The 15,735-nt window shown below is 40.3% G+C and overlaps 1 protein-coding gene across 2 annotated transcripts; it reads right to left on the bottom strand.

Moving 5' to 3' along the window:
- Positions 1-462: 462 nt before the first annotated feature.
- On the bottom strand, positions 463-13,990 carry C3H2orf50 (chromosome 3 C2orf50 homolog). 2 transcript variants are annotated; one of them, XM_015859420.2, is made up of 4 exons: positions 13,896-13,990; positions 5,210-5,344; positions 3,566-3,605; positions 463-2,944 (listed from the first exon to the last, which is right to left on the bottom strand). In XM_015859420.2, exons 1-4 carry the CDS (start codon positions 13,946-13,948, stop codon positions 2,753-2,755), a joined length of 420 nt encoding a protein of 139 aa, XP_015714906.1. In that variant the 5' UTR covers positions 13,949-13,990; the 3' UTR covers positions 463-2,752. The 2 variants fall into 2 exon arrangements, with proteins under 2 accessions (XP_015714906.1, XP_015714905.1); XM_015859419.2 differs by lacking the exon at positions 13,896-13,990 and having other exon boundaries at positions 5,210-6,491.
- Between the last annotated feature and the right edge of the window lie 1,745 nt (positions 13,991-15,735).

Raw genomic sequence — 15,735 nt, 5'->3', positions numbered from 1 at the left:
CTGCACTGGGATGAACATATAGTTGGAAATGCTGTTCTACAGAGTGTTCAAAAAGGGGAAAATGTGACTGTGCATGTATGTATGCAATGCGTCTTTTATGTATTATACATTGTGTTATAAATATTTTGGCTCCTGGGCCTGGCCTCTGTTGTCCATCTAAATGCCTGTACATAATTGCTTTCTTCTTCTTATGTTGTAGGAATCTGACTGTTCTCGCAATTTGCACACCATGTTGCAACAGTTTTGGTAGGTAAATCCATTTAACTACTGCTTCAGAATAATGTAAAGGCCAAGAAGCAGTTTGAAATACAGCTTCTAAAAAACATGGTTGGAATCACCAGCCTTCTAGAATAGAAAGCTGCATAGTTAAGATGTCACATGGGAACTGTGTACAAAAACTATTCTAAGAGCAGAAGAAATAAAGGTTTATATGAAGTTACGTATGTTTTGTTATAAAATACGAACAATTACACACATTTTTATTATGAGAATAGCTTGAAATGAGAACACACAAGACTTGGAGGCACTGGGAACAATCCTTAGAAGAGAAAGCCATCTATCTAACTCCAGAATTAAATTCAAATTCCTACCCACTTGTGCGCTTTGACTGAAAGAAATACAGAGAATGGATTCTCTAAACACAGATAATCTCTTCTTTGAGATCTGGCAGCTAAAGGAAAGAAAAAAAACCCTCTTATAAAACCATGAAGCACGAGTGATACATCATAAAAACTCTTCTCAAGAAGCTTACAGCGCAGTTTAGTATCTGTACAATCTCCTTAATAAATGGAGTTTCCACCGATCATTTACAAATGTAAGTGCTGCTGTCATCCATTCCTTCTCAGTGTCTCTGCTTATGTAAATAAAGATTTGTTGGTGACATTAATTCTGGTAAGAGAAAAAATGATCGCTAAACTTGGGAAGAAAACAGTGTCTACAGAATACCTCTTTACTGCTTTCTGCTCACAGGATCTATGGCAGCTTTGGTTGAGTCCTCAGCAGCTCCCAGCTGTGTTCTCTGAAGGTTGCTGTAGGTGTTAACTTACTTTAACTACACACTAGGCACTAAGGATGGATTTCAGAGGGGCTCTGATTGAAAAAGGCTCATCTGGATGCAGTGAAAAGCATTTCACTGTAAAGTGGCAGCCAGAAGAAGGCTAGGAATGTGCGCTCATTGAAACATGAGGTGATCTGGGTTTTAGAGGTGTGGTCTATGCCAGTCTGACCCAACTGATGTGATTTTTAAATCCTTTTTGGATATGTTTTGAAAAGCCATGTTTTCTGATTCCGGCAACTCCAGTGAAGATCTGATAACTGATGAAAACTGCTTCAGTTACACAGTTCACACTCTAACAGGCAAACCTTGTTAAATATGTCATTCCTGATGGCTGTGCGTGTTTAACATTTAAAGGTAGAGATTTCTCAGTTCCCATTCTCTTTTTATTTTTTCAGGTTAAGCTGTAATAACCTGTTTAATGTATCCTCATAGCCAAACTTCCCAGTACTCTGTTTACAGTCTTTGCTTCTCAAGTCTTGTTAGTGCCCACGTCTTCAGAGCAGCACCTTCCATGTTTTGCCCAAAACTGGAAGAAACGCTTCAGTTGAAGCAGTGCCAGTACTGAGTAGAAGGATAAAGTGCAGTGCTGTGACCACCCTCTGTCCCGTGCAATCCATTTTGCAGGGCCTCTCTGGGACAGGGATTCTCTGGATTCACACAGAGCAAACACTGTTGAGAATCTGGAACTATTTAATGCCCTTAGAAATTAGGAAGGTATTGTGCAATGCTGTTGCTGTGCCCTTTGCAATGGGTTACTTGGTGGGAAGTGAGTGCCATCTGCAGGTTAGAAAACGTGGAGCTTGCTATGTTCCCACTAGATGCATTTGAAATAAAAACAGTTCCTGCTGCAGCTTTCTTCTCTTAGAAGAAATCAGAAGGTATTTTAGCTCAGCAAGATTATTATTATTTTGTTGAAAGTGTAGGCTTCCATTTTCCATGCTCTGCTGATTAATGTTTTTTCCTCCAAAACAACAGATCACAAACAAGCTTTGCACCCAGATGCATTAGTAAACAGGCTGTAAGTATTGTGTCGATTTAGCCTTATGATTTCCCTGGGTAACTGCAGATTTTAGGAGCTACATCCCTGTTAAATTAAAGAATGGTGACAATAAGAATATAACCTGGCTCAGCCTGGCTCAGGTTTCTCGGCAGGGAGGCTTGAAAATGCATGTAACGCATCTTACATTCCTTCAACTTTACTCCTAAGAACAAGCTTAAACACGCAGGTGACAAGCTGATGAATCCTTGGCTAAATACATGAAATACAACAACCTGCTGCACTTTATCACACTGACTTTCAGAGGTTGTATCATGTTGTTTGTAGTGCAACTCATCTGAACTGATCTCCATCAATTGTTTCTTTTCAGGAGGTAAAAATTCAGGAAGAAACTGCCCTTAGACTCTAAACTTTCTCTTTAGTAGCAATGTTACAATGGCCTCGCATGGGAAGATAGATGGGATCTGTGGTCCTGACTCACTGTATATGGCCCAGTTACCTCAAATCTGAAGAGGATTGTCTTCTTAGGCATTGCTTGGTGACATACATCTTTGCTCTTGAAAAAGCTCCACGCAGGACAGTACTGTTGATATCAGGGGGAAGATGAGGAATTTGTTCCCTGCTATTTTCAGTCTGAAAGAAGTCTATTAGCTAGATCTCTGTCACTTGCTTTGTTACCGGTATCTTTACTTTAAGCATTAGGAAAGCTGGAGGTCATCTTCAAGTTTCCTCTTTTGTGCTCCCCTGCTGAAGAAGTAATCCATGTTTATCAGCATCTTGCCATGTTCAGTATTCATCCTACTACCAATGTTCTGGTTGGTCGAATTGGGAACCGTGTTTGAAAACACAGATGTACAGTCTGGCAGTGGCTTCTGTTCCTTTTTGTTACCCTGGATGAAACAAAGACCATTAATGCTGGAGTTTTCACAGCTGCATCATTTGCTTCTGAAAATACAGGTTATAGAGATTATTACTAACATCAGCTCTTTTGCTTTTTGACAATTAAGGTGTAAGCATGTAATAGTTCCCTAATGCACATGAAAGCGTTGCAAAAATACAGTAAAAAGTTTTCCTAGCAATTTTTCCTGGGAATAAGATAGCACAGGGAAATGAATCATTTTTAAATATGCTGCTTAAAATGTCAGGAGAGAAAGAATTTAGCCTGCTCTGGAATGGTCATGATGTGGGACGATATTTGTTTTGTTTTTAGTAGTGGCTTGGATTTTAGTATGACATTATCTTACACTTTGTTTTCCCCTGAGCTGGTTCTTCTAGCACTTTTCTCTGCATGAAGTTATAAATACTGGAGCAGACTGAAGGCACGCACAAAGCTGTATTCCTTTATGGAAGATGAATGACACCTCAGCTCTCTTTTGTTTTCCTAATGATTTTAGTCTTCAAACATTTGCCAGTTATGCCTAAATATGCTCCATTTAAAATATTAGTGTCCTTTGAAGTGGTGCAAGCTAAAAAGAACCTGGATTACAGTTAAGTATTTGTTTGAAACTTACCATTTGGTCGTAGTCCTTTAGGAAACTCCAGTTCTGGTACCTCGGAACAGAAGTCAAAATTGCAGTTTAAAATGTTTTGTCTTTTTTGTCCCTGTTTTATACATCTTGCTATGTTGAACACTATATGAGTGTACCAGGTTTGGACGTCACTGTAAGGTGCTCATTAATGAGAAAAGTTTGTGTCTCTGCCATTTGCCTGTACCCACTTCAGGTCAGACCACAAACTCATAGCGAGCTTTTCCCATCACTGTCTTTGGTATGGGGATGAGGCGCCAAAGGACAGTTCTCTGCAGGCTGTGGCCTGATGTCACAGGATGTTTGGATGTGGTGCTCAGGGATATGATTTAGCAGAGGGTTGTTAGAGTTAGGGTACTATGGTTAGGCTGCAGTTGGACTTGATGATCTTCAAGGTCTTTTCCAACCTGAGTAACTGTATGATTCTATGTCGGCAGCAATGCTGACTTTAGACATCTGTCCACATATCTGTCCTACCCTTGTGCAAGAGTTGTGTCTCTGTTGCCAAGGATGGAGAGCAGGGCATGCGTTAGTTGTAGATGTGTTACCCTAAGTACACATGAACATGGGTTTGCACTGACATCCATGACTGTGAGCCCTAATAGACATGGGCAGATGTAGCATCCCTCCTGTTGCCTTTGCTGAAGAATGGGCATGGAACATTTGGGCCCACTGGGAAAGGTCCTGAGTGTACAACTGAGGGAGAGCAGCATTGCAACCACAGCCCAGGCTTTGTGTGAGTCAGAGTCCAGGCTTCAGCCTTTCCCTCAGGCAAAAAGAGCCAGTGAACACAGCAGGCACTGGAGAAACCCAAACTATGATCTATATTTCCTCCAGAGGACTGAGGAGGAGGACAGGAGTTTTCAGATGGCTTCTTTTCCCTTCCTAAAACCATCCTAAAAGTGGTGTGCTTCATTCTCTGCCTTTTTTCTTTTGTCTGCTTGGCTAGTGCATAGGCAGAACTGGAGCTATTTTTACTTTTACCAAATATATTCCTGTAAGAATTATGTCTGTGTTGTGTACTGAAGTATGAACAGAAGCACTTCACAAGTTACGTGACAGAGAGGATCTTAATCTCTGTCTCTTTCAGGTAACTGGTGAATACATGTATGCAGGCAGTTCTTTCTGCTGAAGCACTGAAATAATGGGATTTTTCCTGTCTTCATGTGGCTTGTAGGGTATGTTCAGGAGATTTACAGATTGGGAATCCAGAGTCATGTTTTGGCAGAACACTCTGTTCAATTTCCATTTCAGCCATTTCCAAGAATATGAGAAGTGGTGATAATATCAGTGTGTCTGCAATAAATTATAAAGGTTGGCACATTTATATAATCATTGTGGAGATCCCTATAAAGCTAAAAGACAGAAAACATGCGCTTCTTTGCATCTCTTTTTCAGCTTTTTCAGTGTGTTGGGAGTTATTGGCATAGATTTTGCCCAGTAGAGAACAGAGTTCATATAGTGTTAGAATCTTTCTAATGCTAAGGTGGTAGGTTCTAATCCAAGGATCCTGCAGAAGAAAACTTTGCTTGATAGTGTAGGCTTCGGATGAAGCCCTATGATGTCAGGGTGCATCAGTACTATTGCCGAGATGAGCAGAAGAGGGGTGAATTGGAACAAATGACTTACCAGATTTTTCTTCCTCTCCGTTCAGCCTCCACAGACTCTCTCCAGACCTTATCCTGCTGTACCTGGTCCTGCTGCAGTGCTGCCCGCTCCTCTGCCCTGGGCCTAGCAGCCAGGTGTGCTCTTCCAGGCCAAATGCTGCCACGAGACAGAGGAGGAGCTGAGGCTGTTTGCTCCAGAGCTTTGCTTGCTGGATGCCGAGAACCATTCAAGGTATTCCTCCCAAATCCAGAACCCTTTTCCAACGTGTCCATTTTGACACTCATAACAGAGCTACTGACAATGAAGCAGGTTAAGCCTGCTGTTGTGCTTTCAGTGCTCCTCCTCCCCCAGCGCTTTCTTTCAGCTGCAGATTTGGACTGCTTTAAGAAAATGAGCACGCAGACCAGCTCTGACGGGTAGCGCTCAGCACCGTTTTGCTTCTTTGTTATTTAATGATCATTTCCTACTGCTCTGCGTTGCTTCGTTGCATGAAGGCTGAACAAGTTTCTGTGGTAACAACAATTTTTGTAAGAAACACTTGTTACTGAAATCCATCAGTCTCCAGCTGTAAGCAGCAAGCTCTCTGCTTAGGGAGGTGATGCGTGCTGCTTACAGCTGAGACCACCTTATGTTCATGCAGAACAGCAAAGCGTGCTTTAATGCAGAGCATGCTGTGGGACTGCTGCTGGTTTGTCAGGAGGAGTTTTGTGGTAGCTCTGTGGCAGAAGCAAAACCTCCCGAAAGCTGCTGCTTTCCCTGATGTGTTTACTGTCTCCATTGGAAACCAGGCTGGCTTGTGAATATTCACCAGAGAGGGGGCAGAAACCCAGTGCAGGCAGCTGTTGAGGCCTTGGACTGTTTGGGCAGAGCGCTTTTGTTTGAAAGAAGATATTCCAATGCAATCGTGCTTTTAAAGCTCCTTATTTTCAGATTTAAAGAAGAGCATCCAAAGATCATAAAAAGTCCATATAAAATACTCAGAGATTTCTTCAGAAGATATTAAGCAACTATGGGAAGTTCTTTTTAATGAACTTTCAGGAGCTATTAGTGAGAATTTTCAAAACAGTGTCTGAAATGTCAGTTTGTCAGCCCTACAGTCAGCCTGTGACGGCCTCTGTGGTATTAAGTCACTTCCTCAAGTGTTGGTGACCTTGCAGGAAAATAAGGCCATTTAAAGTATAAATTTCCTCTTCAATTCTCAACTGACTTGTTTCTGAGTCATGGGAATCAGCTCCAGATGAATTCTAGCTTCGTGCCTCAACTTCCTAGTAAATGCTAATCTGTTTTTTAGGGATTTTGCTTTCTTTTTCTTTCTTCTTTTTCTTTTTTTTTGGGGGGGGGAAATGTACTTACTTGGGGGCTTTTGGGAAGCACACGCTGAATTTGGCAAGTAAGAGGTAATTTAAAATAGCTGTAACTGTCCAACAATCCAGACATTTCATGTAGACATTTCTGAGCAAAAGATATTTCTGTGTTTGTAAAAAATTACCATGACTTCAAAAATTTCAGTATCATAAATTAAGAAGAGTTTAAAGATCGATGTCAAAACAGAATGTTTGCTTTGGATTGGAATGCAGTTTTCGTAGGCTTTTTGTCTGTGTTGTTGTCTTTTCTGAGGGAATTGAAACCTAAAGTTTTTTTTTCCACGTCTTTCATCCAAAAAGAACAAAAAATGTCACATGACCACACAGCCCTATAACTAAAGGAATGAGCTGTTTGCCAACCAGGCCTCATAGCTGACTCTGTTCCTCCTCCAGAAGCTTTTTATTCATTCCAAGATCCTCTCCTGGACTGTAGGCAGATAGATAGTTGAAGGGTGTGATTTTAGCGGCATCCAACTGCAGTGAGAGGAACCTGGGGCATGCTTGGAAGAACCAATTAATTTATCAGTGCAGTGTAGGAATTCAGCCTCTGATCAGGTCAGGGAAAGATCCTTCTGGAAAGGCTATTCCTGTGAATTGAATGCTTTTTAATGAATGTTTACAGAGTTCTTCTGTTATTTTTATTATAACCTTTCATAGAATCATTGGAGTTGGAAGGGACCCTTAAAGGCCATCTGGTCCAACTCCCCTGCAGTACACCAAGACACCCACAGCTCCATCAGGGGCTCAGAGCCCCTTCCAGCCCGACCTTGGGTGTCTCCATGGACAGGGCATCCAACACCTCTCTGGGCAACCTGTGCCTGTGCCTCACTGCTGTTTTCATATAAAAAAGTCGCCTTTATTTCCAGTCTAAATCTCCCTTCATTTAGTTTAAAGCCATTCTCCTTGTCCTGTCATAACAGACCCCGCTAAAGAGTCTGTCCCCTTCTATCTTGTACCCCCCGCCCCTTTCAAGTCACTTTATGCAAATTAAATATGAAAATAAGCTAAAAATGATTATCAGCTGAGTATATAGTTTCCAAATGACTTGTTGTAGTCACTGAATAATTTACATGGGAACATTGCTGGCCAGTGCATAGAGTCTGTTCTTTTGAATGTTGTCTGCAAAGATGCAGAAGATGTAACTTACTTAGTTTTGATGCAGCTGGGGAGCAGGAATGTCTGCTTGGAAGTAAGCTAGTAGGTTAAAGTCAGATATTTAGGTCCAAGACTGCAACCTCAGAAAAGATGGGAGTCTTTACCAGTTAGAAATTCTGCTGTTAAATGAATATAATCTATATGTCTACATACAGCGGCTGGACACTTCATCCTGTTCCAGTTGTTTCTATGGATATTGGAGATGGGAGTGGGATAATGGCTGCCTAAATAAGTTTTGTGGTGGTTGTGACTTCAGCTGCTGTTCCAAAACCAGAACACTAAGAGCAAATACTTTAAAAACTATCCTGTGTTCTCATAACTGGTCTCCATTAAGGGTGACATTTCTGGGGACTGCTCTGGGTTCCTTACTGGACAAACCTGTAGCCGATTCAGGCCACTGAATATACAGCTCAGTAGTTCTGCGGGTATTGAACTGTTTTCTCTAATATTATCATCTGCTGGTTTAGCTTTTGGGGTTTTTTATAACAATGTTGGGAATTTAAGAATGGAACTCATTTGGGTTAACACAATTGATCCACTTCATAATTCTTCCCATCCTGCAGTAGAGTAGATTAATGTTAATTGTGGCTTCATGTTGTATGTATCCATGAAAACTGATTATAGCATCTTTATTTTCTCTGCTTGGGGACATGAGAATTGAAAATGTTGTTATGAGTGTCACTGTAGGAGATGGTGCCTTTGCTTGAGGGTTAATTTTGATATTAGTTTCTCTGATAAGCAGTGTCAGGGCCCATTATGCCCATTATGCTGAAGAAGAGCAAAACAGAGGTTATCCCTTTGTTGCTGCCAGACAAGTGATGATGATGCAGATTTGTCTGTAACAAATATATGAACTAGTTCCTTCCAAAAGGAAAAAGATAGGGTTTTTTGGGGGGCAGAAGAAAGCTTCAGTTGTTTAAATAAACTATTACTATATGGCCACAAGAGGGTATTGCAGTATAAGTTATTCAAGATTTCTCTGACTGATTTTTAAAACATACATTTTTCACAACTGAGCATTTAAATTAAACAGTTAAGAAGACCAAATTATCTGTGCCTGTTTTTGATTTCGTCATCCAGGTGCAATTTCTGAGTTGGTTTTTCCAAAAAAAAAAAAAAAAAGAAAAGTTTTTTTGTAGTGAATTTTCCTCTGAAAAATATTGTTTCTAAATTTGAAGGGCAAATTTGTAGCTAAAGGCTCCTCGTGTTTTAAATAGTTCAGGCCATGCAAAAGGGAGCTGGGACGATTTCTGGGTTTTCCTATTTTCCTTATTTCCTGTATTTCCCTTACTGAATTTGAGAGAAATTACTTGGTATAATTTCCTGTCTTTCAGCAAACTCACCTGAAAGAGAATCATAGAATGACCCAGGTTGGAAGGGACCTCAAGGATCATGAAGCTCCAACCCCCCTGCCTGGCAGGGCCACCAAACATACACCTTTACTAGATCAGGTTGCCCAGGGCCCTGTCCAACCTGGCCTTGAACACCTCCAAGGACGGGGCATCCACAACCTCCCTGGGCAGCCTGTTCCAGGACCTCACTACACAGGACCTCAGAAGAAACATAACAACCATATTGCATTATCTGTGAAGATCAGACCCATGATGTAATGTACAGGAAAGCATTTTTCATTTAATAGATTCTGCATTTGATGGGAGTTATCTGCAGAAATCTAAGAAACACAAATGTAGAAGCAGAGCAGCAGCAGGTATGTCACATCTGGATAAGAGGCAGCAGCAAATTCATCAGCTGGAGGAGAGTGCTTCACCGTTTGGAAAGACCAAAATCTCGCCATTGGAATGGAAACCCCCATGACCATCTTTCTACATGGGCTGTGCTGCCAGTCTCTGAGTAGTGCCATATGCATTGTTGTCAGCAAATGAATCAGGATCGCTGTAGTCAGACAAAACTGCCATGTGGAAATGGTGAATTTGGCAGGGTAGGATGCTAGATATTCAGTGTCAGGATGCTGAGCACCCGATAGAGAAGGAATAGGTATTAACCAGCAAGGGATCTGGAAAACCTGGAGGTGGGAGACCCTACTAGCGACATTCAGCTTGGTCTCTCAACAAGAAGTAACTGCATTGCTCTGTGCAGACAAAATGAAAAGTCCTGAAAACAACAAGCTTGGATTAAATCCCTTTTTAAGTGAAGGCTACTTTGCCACTTGGTTAAAGGTCTCATTTGTTGTTAAATTTCACTGAAGCTTTGACAGAAAAGTATAAACTTCATTCTTGTCTTAATGGGATTTCAGCTGAGCGAGCCTGGAAAGTGGAGTGTCTGTTGTGCTGCAGCTTACGAGTGCTGCAGAGGGAATGTCTGCTTCCAGTGACACAGAGTCTGACACTTCAAAATGAAATTGAAGCTGTAAGAAGTCTGTTGGGGATTTTTTTTCCTCTTGCCTCGAGTGTTGCAAAATATGCTAGCGACTGATAGGCAGTTACTTGAAACAAAAGTTATTCATTTGAAAATACTGTTCACTTGAAAAAAACACTCAACTGTGGCTATTCCATGCAACATGCAGACCTTTTCCTTTCAATTTTAGTTGTATCAAAAGCAAATTATAGTTAAAATTGCAACTGGAAGCAGTATAACTTGACAATATGGGCGATCTGTATTTTGGTGTGTTTTCACCAGTACTCTGCAAACTAGGCTGATAGTCTGATAATGCTGGAAGGCACTGAGAGAGGCTTCTTCTTAAACCTGCCTCATGGGCACTGTAGTGGGACTTTGTGCAGGGATGCTGAAGGGTTGTATGGGACTAGGAACGTTTAGAAGAATCCATTTCAGGAGAAAGAAACGAAAAAGGAAGGAATGTTCCTCACTGGCTGAGTCTTATCGATGTTCTCAGTTGGAATTTCACATGCTCGAATAGAGGCTGGATCTTGTGAAGAAGTGCAAAATTGCTTGGACAGCCAAAATGATCTTTAGGATTCAATTAGAGTTGTTCATGTCATGTCCTTACCAGGGCAGGGAGCTCTTGTAATTGAATAAATCTTGGCTTTATTCTGTTTATCCTCTCTTTTCTTGCACTAATAGTTCTAATATATATATACATAAAACATTCATACTCATATATATACTGTATATATAAATATATATACTGTATACATGTTATATATATAGTGGTTAAGTACTCCTGAAAAGGCTGCTCTTCATATTGCTTTAGTACTAAGGCAGCAGCCTTGACCTCAGAAATCTCACATAGCTTTATTCTTTTCTGATTCTGCATCCTGAATATTAACTGTTCTGCTTCTATGAACAGTTAATACCGGCTTGCAGGTCAGCTTCTAACAGTGCTGCTTCACATATACTACAGAGACTCAATTTTCTGTGTTGCCTGGCACACTGTTGTTCTTACATAGATATTTTATTGTGAGTTGCAATATTTCTGATGTGTATCACATTATTTTAATGTTCAAGATGCTTTTTTTTTTCATTGCTCTCTGGCCCTTATCTATATCCCTCAGTAGCTAAGGGTGTATTTACTGGTCTCTACTTTAGGACACTGCATAATTCATTTATACCCGCTTGCTGTATTCAGAAAGGTACATTAACTTTCTGCTTTGATGTGAGATACCAAAATTTCTCTGCAAGACAGACAAATTCTCTTCAAGTTAGCTGGGTTTTGAATCTGGGTGCCTAAAACTTGTTTAAAATGTTTCTCTAGATATTAAATGAAGGGTTCATGTTCTTAACATTTGCCAGTTCTGTTGGCTGACAAATGAGTCCCTTCCCTTTAGTATTTTCAAGGTAAGTGTCAGAGTCTAAAATTGGGAAGCCTTGTATGAACACGTCAATTATACTCTATCTGTTTTTTGATAAACCATCTTCATATCTGTTTTTACCATCTTCGTTGCAGGTTTCTATTAATGTACAAGTAGAAGCTAGTGTTAAACCACACTTCAGGCTCCGGTTTGGCCAACACTGACTGTTAGGCTTTAGAAGGAGGTTCTTCCTAGAGGCAGGATATTTTCATAACTGGATGCAGGTTTTTCTAACTACAGCTTTTTCTTTGATTCCCCAGTACCTGGTGACACATTCCCTGAATCCACAGGAGGGTTCGGGTGACCTCAAGGTGCGTCTAGCCCAACATACTGCTCATAACAGAGTCAGCTATAAGATGAGATCAGCACAAGGCTTTTTGCAGTTGGTCTTGAAAACATCCAAGGATGGAGACTGAACAGTCACACTGGGTTGCACAGGTCTGTCTGAGCTTTACCTAACTCAAACAATTTTCTGTCCCTGTCTGATCTGACTCTGTCTTGTTGCTCAAGCACACTAAGACAGAAGGTTCAGAAGACCTGGAATGACAAGTAGTGGGGCAGATGGGCAAATCACAGGCATCTGAGACATGATTGTTGTGGATCACCTGTGCTGTTTTGTTGTTCAGTTCATTCAGTTCAGACTCGTTCCTTCTAGGGTTGTAGTGAGCTTTTTTTTCCTTTTCTATGGAGATGGAAACTTTTGTTCCCTAAAGAAATGGACAGCCAAAAGAATGCGAAATCTTCCTGGATGTGTTTGAAGCTTTGTATTTTTAGCTCAGTTGTGCAACAGTTCATGTACCAATACCCAAACAGTAAGGCAAAAACGAAAGAACACAGCTGTGTCCAAGATCTTATGGCCAGGGCAGCCAAACAGAAATGGAACAACTTTCAGATGGGAATTTTATTGCAACAGATGATTCACTGAAGACTGTCTTATGGTTTTATTGAAGAGAGTGCAAGCCTGGCTGTAAAGATGGTTTTCAAGACAGGTTGTTGTTTTTAGGAAACCTTATCCTTGGATTACTGAATGAACTGATATGAATGATATGAAATGATAGGAATGAACTGGTCTTCTGAATGCTGAGAATCTGAACATTTCTGAAGCAGAATTAGGCAGCTAGGCAACTGAAAACACAGTTGCAGAGTTAGAATAAAGTCTTACTTTCTTAGAATTGACCAGTTGATGCGAAAAGGGCAAGACCTTATCTTACTTTTTATATGAGATTTCAATGTAATCTAAACACGTGCAGTACGAGGTTTATGTGCCTCTCTAAAAATCCAGCTTTGGTCACAGCACCTTAGATGACCAAAGTGCATCTCGCAACCTTTTCCAAGCAGACAACCTAAGAAACTTTTCAGCAACAGTGACTTGTCAAAGACTGCTGGCCTGTACAATGGGAAGTATTTCATCTGAAATATAATGAAATCAGCGAATCTTGAATGAATGAGAAGCAGGGTTTCCAATATTCTTCTGGGATCTGGAGAGCCAAGTCAGAGAGCAAAGTAAAGCCAGCTCAAATAATTATACTGTACTGCATGTTTTTTTCCTGTTATTGATTTGCTTATTAAAGGGGAAATTACTCATGAATAAAGGGAATCGCTGGGTGGCACTTTTTAGAAGGAATCATTCCGGCCCTATGTTGGAGGAAGATGTGTTTTGTTTTTTCCTCCCCTCTTTGTTATGGTTTATATTCCTAATCTCAGCCATTCTTCTTTCGTTTGAGTTTTGTTTATATTCTTGAATCTGTCAGTTGGAGGATGGATGTTTTTAGACTGCCTTCCTGTAAGTCTATTTATAAAAATATCATCTCTGCCATTAGCATCAAATGAAAAGCAGAAACGTTTATTACACTTGCAGTAGGAGAGCAGCTCATGTGAGCCGAACGGTTTTGCTAGTTAATGAGAATCAGTTCTAGAAATAACCTGCTCTGGCTCTGTGGTTAAGATGGCACCATGCTCTTGCCAAAGGCCAATTTAGGGACGTCACTGCAGGCATTTCTGTTGGGTGTCCATTACTGGGGCCTTCCTAGGACCACTTGGACTGAAGTTCTATGCTGAGGTCACACATTCAGACTTAGGAGAACTGAGATGCAATCACAAGCTTGGTGCAACCATGCATCCTCATCCAGGTTAGAGAGTGGTGCACATTACTAAAGCTGTGCTCTGTCTCTTTGTTTTTTGCTCTTTGCCACTTGCTGTTCATTCAGAGTCTCCTTAATGTGGCAGAACATGGATGTTCACCTAGGCTGCATATCCTAACTTGCACAGACTTTATTTTGCAAGAGTACTAGAAAACAACAATCACATTTTTCAAAGTCCTTCTTTCTAAAGCTTTTCTTTTGGAAGAAATATTCAAATACCATTTTATTAAAAATAATAATAATAATAATAAATAAGAGTTTAACTTGATTTTCTACGTACCTTTGTTTATGGTAAGTATTCATTTCCTTCGAATAAGGGCTTCTCAGTGCCATGGTGAGTAGCGGCTGCTTAGTTTTGTACTTTGTTGTATGGACTCCACTATTGGTATTGTTGTTAGCTCACAGAAGTAAACAGACTTTGAGCAAAAGATCACACCATGGCAACCCTCAGCTTCTGTGTACAGCTCAAATAAATGTCTGTGCCATTGAAATGTATGTTCTGAGGAATTTTCTAAACTGGTGTACTAACTGTTTTAAGGACAAAAGAATTAATGCAATAAATAGAAGGACAAATTTACCCTCGGTATTTAAATGGTGAAGCATTTTATTTATGAAGGCTGTCAGTAAATCACTCAGCAGGAAGAGGGTATTTTTTGACTTACTGATCATAGAAGATAATGCATGACAGTTCTAAGGGAGATTCATGTAAGCACTCAGTAGAATATGAGTTCTTCCATTAAAAACCATACAAAAATTCATTTGCTGTGTGTGTTTTGAAAACTCTATATTGCCACTTCATAATAATTTTCTCATCTTTTGTTTGAAAAATATGGCTATTATTTAAGTTAAACTTCTACTGACAAATACTCCAGAAAAGCTGTTGGAATAAGTGATGCGCTGTTCTGAAAGTCCCGTCTACAGGAGGTTTCAGCCTTCAGTGGATATACTGGGAATGGACCTTTTTTTCTGTTCTGCATCTGAATCATTGCTGCAATCATTGGGAAATGAGTCTTGAAATCCAGGGATAGCTGATCCTCACAGATTCTTCAGTGCTATGCTTGCTTGGTGCACATCTGCAACACACACAGATCCAAGTTTGTGCTTCTTCTCCCCCCCCAGCTTCCTCAAATCATGTAAATATTACCTTGGTGAGGGAAAAGTCAGGTTTTTATATAGCACTTGCTGCTATAGAAACCACTGGCTCAGTGACAGTGTGCCCTGTGATGGAGGCACTGCCAGCAGCAGCTCCAGACTAGGAGCTACCATAACCAGAGCCATCAGTGTTTAGCATGTTAGATCATAAAAGATTCAGAAAACCTCAGGCTTGGTGAGGAGTTGTTTACACTACAAAGAAATCCATAGCTTAGTATTATAAAAAATGTATTTGCTGTTTTAAGTCTGTCACAACTTGCAGGCCACGTGAAGCCTCTGCTGGTTTGATTTACAGCTGTAGCTTTCCCCAGAAGGTCACTCTCAGCCATCTCTGTTTCTGTTCAATTGGAAAGAAAAGCCAGCATTAGGGGAGATATATGAAAAGTATTATGTTTCCTAAGCCATTCATGATAGTGTTAGGATAAGAAGCTATAAAATGACTGTAACTCTGATTAATATTTCTGAAGTCATAGGAGAATTGAGCTGTCTGCTACAAGCAGAGAAAAGCAATCTAGTATTGATCCTAAGAATCAATGGAGCAATCCTGCTAATGCTTATAATTCCAATTTCTGTCACTAGAAAACAAACAGAACAAGAGAGAAAAAAACAAATGTAGAACATCCCAAAGACATCAGAAGTGTTCTCTGATGAAAATAAAAAGAAGATTGGATTCATGGTGTGGATTAAACCAATAACTGTGATTGCTTCTTTGGAGGCTACACAATCTCTAGAGGAAGAAGGAGGCTGCTTTATTAAATTCCAAATTCTGGACATTACATTTGAGACAATTGTCTCATAAAGATTTATCTGAAGAACTGATTTGTAAATAAATACTCTGTTGAGAACAAAAACCGGTGTGAAAGAGCAAGTACAGAATAAAGCACTCTTGTCAATGACTTGGGTCGCTGAACACAGACGTGAAGTGTGCATCAAGCGTTCCCTCACTGACAGCAGATGCCCAGGAAATT

Source organism: Coturnix japonica, chromosome 3, assembly GCF_001577835.2.
Source record: "Coturnix japonica isolate 7356 chromosome 3, Coturnix japonica 2.1, whole genome shotgun sequence".
In the NCBI taxonomy this organism is placed as follows: Eukaryota; Metazoa; Chordata; class Aves; order Galliformes; family Phasianidae; genus Coturnix; species Coturnix japonica.
The sequence above is the reverse complement of the archived record's forward strand: the minus strand, read 5'-3'. Positions and strand labels throughout refer to the sequence as shown.